General features: G+C 34.3%; 1 protein-coding gene across 1 annotated transcript; it reads right to left on the reverse strand.

Annotated features, from left to right (window-relative positions):
• Positions 1 to 1,162: 1,162 nt before the first annotated feature.
• On the reverse strand, positions 1,163 to 2,906 carry LOC120087875 (zinc finger protein ZAT9-like). Its single transcript, XM_039044873.1, has one exon. The coding sequence runs from the start codon at positions 2,533 to 2,535 to the stop codon at positions 1,354 to 1,356; it is 1,182 nt and encodes a 393-aa protein (XP_038900801.1). The 5' UTR covers positions 2,536 to 2,906; the 3' UTR covers positions 1,163 to 1,353.
• Between the last annotated feature and the right edge of the window lie 538 nt (positions 2,907 to 3,444).

Genomic DNA, 3,444 nt, shown 5'->3' on the forward strand with positions numbered 1-3,444 from the left:
AATTAATAAATAGACCAATTTGAATTGGAAACGAACCGTCTAAATCTTTGTATCTAATAATTTTGGCAACTCTATGCTTTCTTTCCTTCCTTCCCATTGGTTGTCCTCAAAATTATTACTCATATTCTCAACTTATCTCTTTTTATATGTAAAAAATCCAAACATATAACTTATCTCTTTTTATATGTAAAAAATCCAAACATATATGTACTAAAATTATTACTCTTACTCTCATCTATTGACATATACAACTTTGTTAAAACATTTAAATATGGAGAATCCACTAGTTGTTTCATTATTTTTTTCTTCTTGCAATAATCTCTCTTGATTGAAGATGGTAGTTTTAGAAATTGGGAAAGAAAGAAGGAGATTAAGAGAGTATTGAAGAAGAGAGGAAAAAAATAAGGCAAGGTTAGACCATAGAGTGAAACAAAAGGAAGAGATGCAATCGAAGAGGGAGGTGATGGGGTACACATTAATGATTCCTATCCGTATACTCACAATAAGAGTACTCTAGATTTTTAATAAACTTTTAAAAGTTCAAGTGTACTATTGTAAAGTTATAACGATTTTATAATATATGTACGTGAATTTTTTAATTTCTTTTGAAAAATTAAAAGTATTATTGCAACATTAAAATGTTTATGAGTATTATCGAAGGAAAAGATATGGTTTTGTTTTAAAGATGAAAATGTTGCATTAAATTTGTGGGGCACATATCTTGAGAGGATATATATAATGTACATTCCCCCAAAAGCTCAAATCTACACGACCATTTCATGTGCTCTTTATCCATCAGATAGAACTATATTGCTTAAACATCACTTACTATATCCTCAGATCTTCAAACAACACTTTCTTTTCATAAACTTGAGCTCTTTAGTACCGTGTTGGACACACTTGAGATCACGTTCACAAAGAGGAGGAGAGAGAAAAGGAACAATAATAATAATAATTTTAAATTACATTTGAGTCAAGACTCCAATCATTTTGGTGCCTATTTTAGTTTACCATTTAATTTTTATATATATTAAAGTCTCCAACTACATTTTAGGAAAATTCATATATATATGACCGTTTTGGAGAAAACAGTAATTTATGGTTTGTGGATGGTTCTAATTATACCGCATCAAAAATGGCAAAAATGAGAATTCCAAGAAATGATATAGATCAAAATTGCAGAAAATACTCATATTACAATCCCAAAGCAGAATTTTTGGTAAGTCATCAACAAAATGGTTGAAATGGAATGAGTATGCAACAGCAAGAACTAGTTAGCTAAAGCATCAAAAAATGAGGGAGCAAAAGCAATATTCAATTCACATGTTATTTACTTGATGAAAAGAAATGGAGTCAGTTTGAAGAAACCAGACCCATCACCTGCTGCTGTTGCTCATTTTCATCATCTCCATTCAACCATGGCTTGAACTCATCATCGTCATCCTCTTCTTCATCTCCATCTTCATCTTTATTTTCATTATCATCTTCTTCTTCAAGCTCCATTAAGCTGGGTTTCAAAAGATGAGCTCTCTTGTGGCCTCCCAATGCCTGCCCTGATCCAAACACCTTCAAACACACATCACACTGATGATTCCCCTCCATTTCCACATCACAACCTTTCACACAAAAATCTTCAATCTCACCTTTCTTTAAAGATTTCAACTCATTTTCCCTCACTATTTCACAAAATCCAATTCCAGATTCATCATCATCATCAAGCTTTGGCATCCCCAATTCAACCTCGGCATAATGGTATCCAACTTCTTGGAATTCCATTTTAACTCTTTCTTCTAATTCTACTTCATAATGGGCTGTTCTATTCAATGGTGATTTAGCTTCAAAACCACTAAAATGACTACCACCAATAGATTCAGAACTAAACTCAGCCCCAAAATTACCCACCCCTTTGGACAGCATCAACAAACAGACAGCTAACTCTTCAACATCAGGTTCGATTACATCAACAACAGAAGAAGATGAATATTCAATCAAATCAGAAGAAGAGGAAGAACAGCAATAAGGGTAATTGGAACCACCTAACTTACACCTCGTCCTTCTGGATCTCTTCCGCCGCAAAAGCCCCAAAGTTTCACCGTCCGATTGGCCGCCGCCAGCGACAGACGATTGACAATGAGACTTCATATGAGAACTGAGAGATTTGAGATTTTCGAACTCCTTATTACATTCTTTACATCGGCGGATCAGTTCCTTTCTTCTTCCAGAATGATGCCTCATGTGCCCAAATAACGCTTTAGAGGAATCGAACCCTTTGCCGCATATTTTGCATTGATTTTCTTGCAAAAGGGTTTCGCCATTTTCCCCATTTGGAGCTGAGAATTTCCAGGACTTTTTGGGGTTTTCTCTCAGGCTATAAGAACCGGGGATTGAGTTCTTTTTGCGCTTTTTGGGTGGATTTTGGTTGCTGCGATGAGACCTCATATGGCCGCCCAAGACTTTGCCATTTGAGAAGCTCTTGTTGCAGAGCTTACAGAGGTGCTGCTTCTGTTCTTGATGATCTTGAGGTTGAAGCTCCATTGATTGATTTTGAGTAACCTATCGAAAGAAAAAAGAGAGACCCAGATCAGAAATCGAGGGATTTTGTAGGGAAATGGGAAATCGGGGAAGAAATTAGAGGGAAAACGAAAGGCATTCAGAAGTAGAATTAGAGGCAGAGTTTATTTCGATGGTTCTTGGATTGCGAATGATGAATGGTTGAATGGGAAGATGGTGAAGAGAAAGATCTGGGAGAAGATTGAATTACGATTGTGAAAGAAAAACAGTGAGTTTGAGAAATGAAAAAATGGTTTGCATGAAATGGAAGCAAGCGTCTAATAAAGTGTTGCATTGCAGTATGCTGTACACTCCCTCTCTGTTTCATTATATATATGCAACTCTACTTTCCTCACTTTTCTTCTATTCTTGTAAACTAAATCAAAGTTTAAAGAAAAAGTTGTCAATCTTGTTCAAAACGCAATTCATATTTTCAAACATACTACTTTGATCTCAACGTTAGAATGAGTCCTTAAATTTTCAATTAAATGTCCAAATTTACTTTTTTGTTCTTTAAATAAATCATAAAGTAGTTTCTAGTACCTAATTATTGTTTGCACGAGATTTTTGGAAGATGTGTTTTATGAAGTTGAACTTGAGTTTATGTAAATGTTGTTAGATGTATTTAAATAATAATACGTATAATTAAAATATGGACCATGTATGTAAGATTAAAATTTTATCACATTGGTTATTTTATTAGATTAGGCTCGGATCTAATTCCTAATTGAGTATGGACTAAATGGATATAAATTCATTTCTAGTTCATTAGGGTTAAATGGAACCTCGATTAGACCTTAGGACTATGGTCCCCAATATACCAAAATAATACGCAGTCTTTCTTAAATCCAATCTAGAGAGAGATCCTAAAGGTATTCGGAGTTTTGATTGAGG

This window comes from Benincasa hispida, chromosome 1 (genome assembly GCF_009727055.1).
Source record: "Benincasa hispida cultivar B227 chromosome 1, ASM972705v1, whole genome shotgun sequence".
Taxonomy (NCBI): Eukaryota; Viridiplantae; Streptophyta; class Magnoliopsida; order Cucurbitales; family Cucurbitaceae; genus Benincasa; species Benincasa hispida.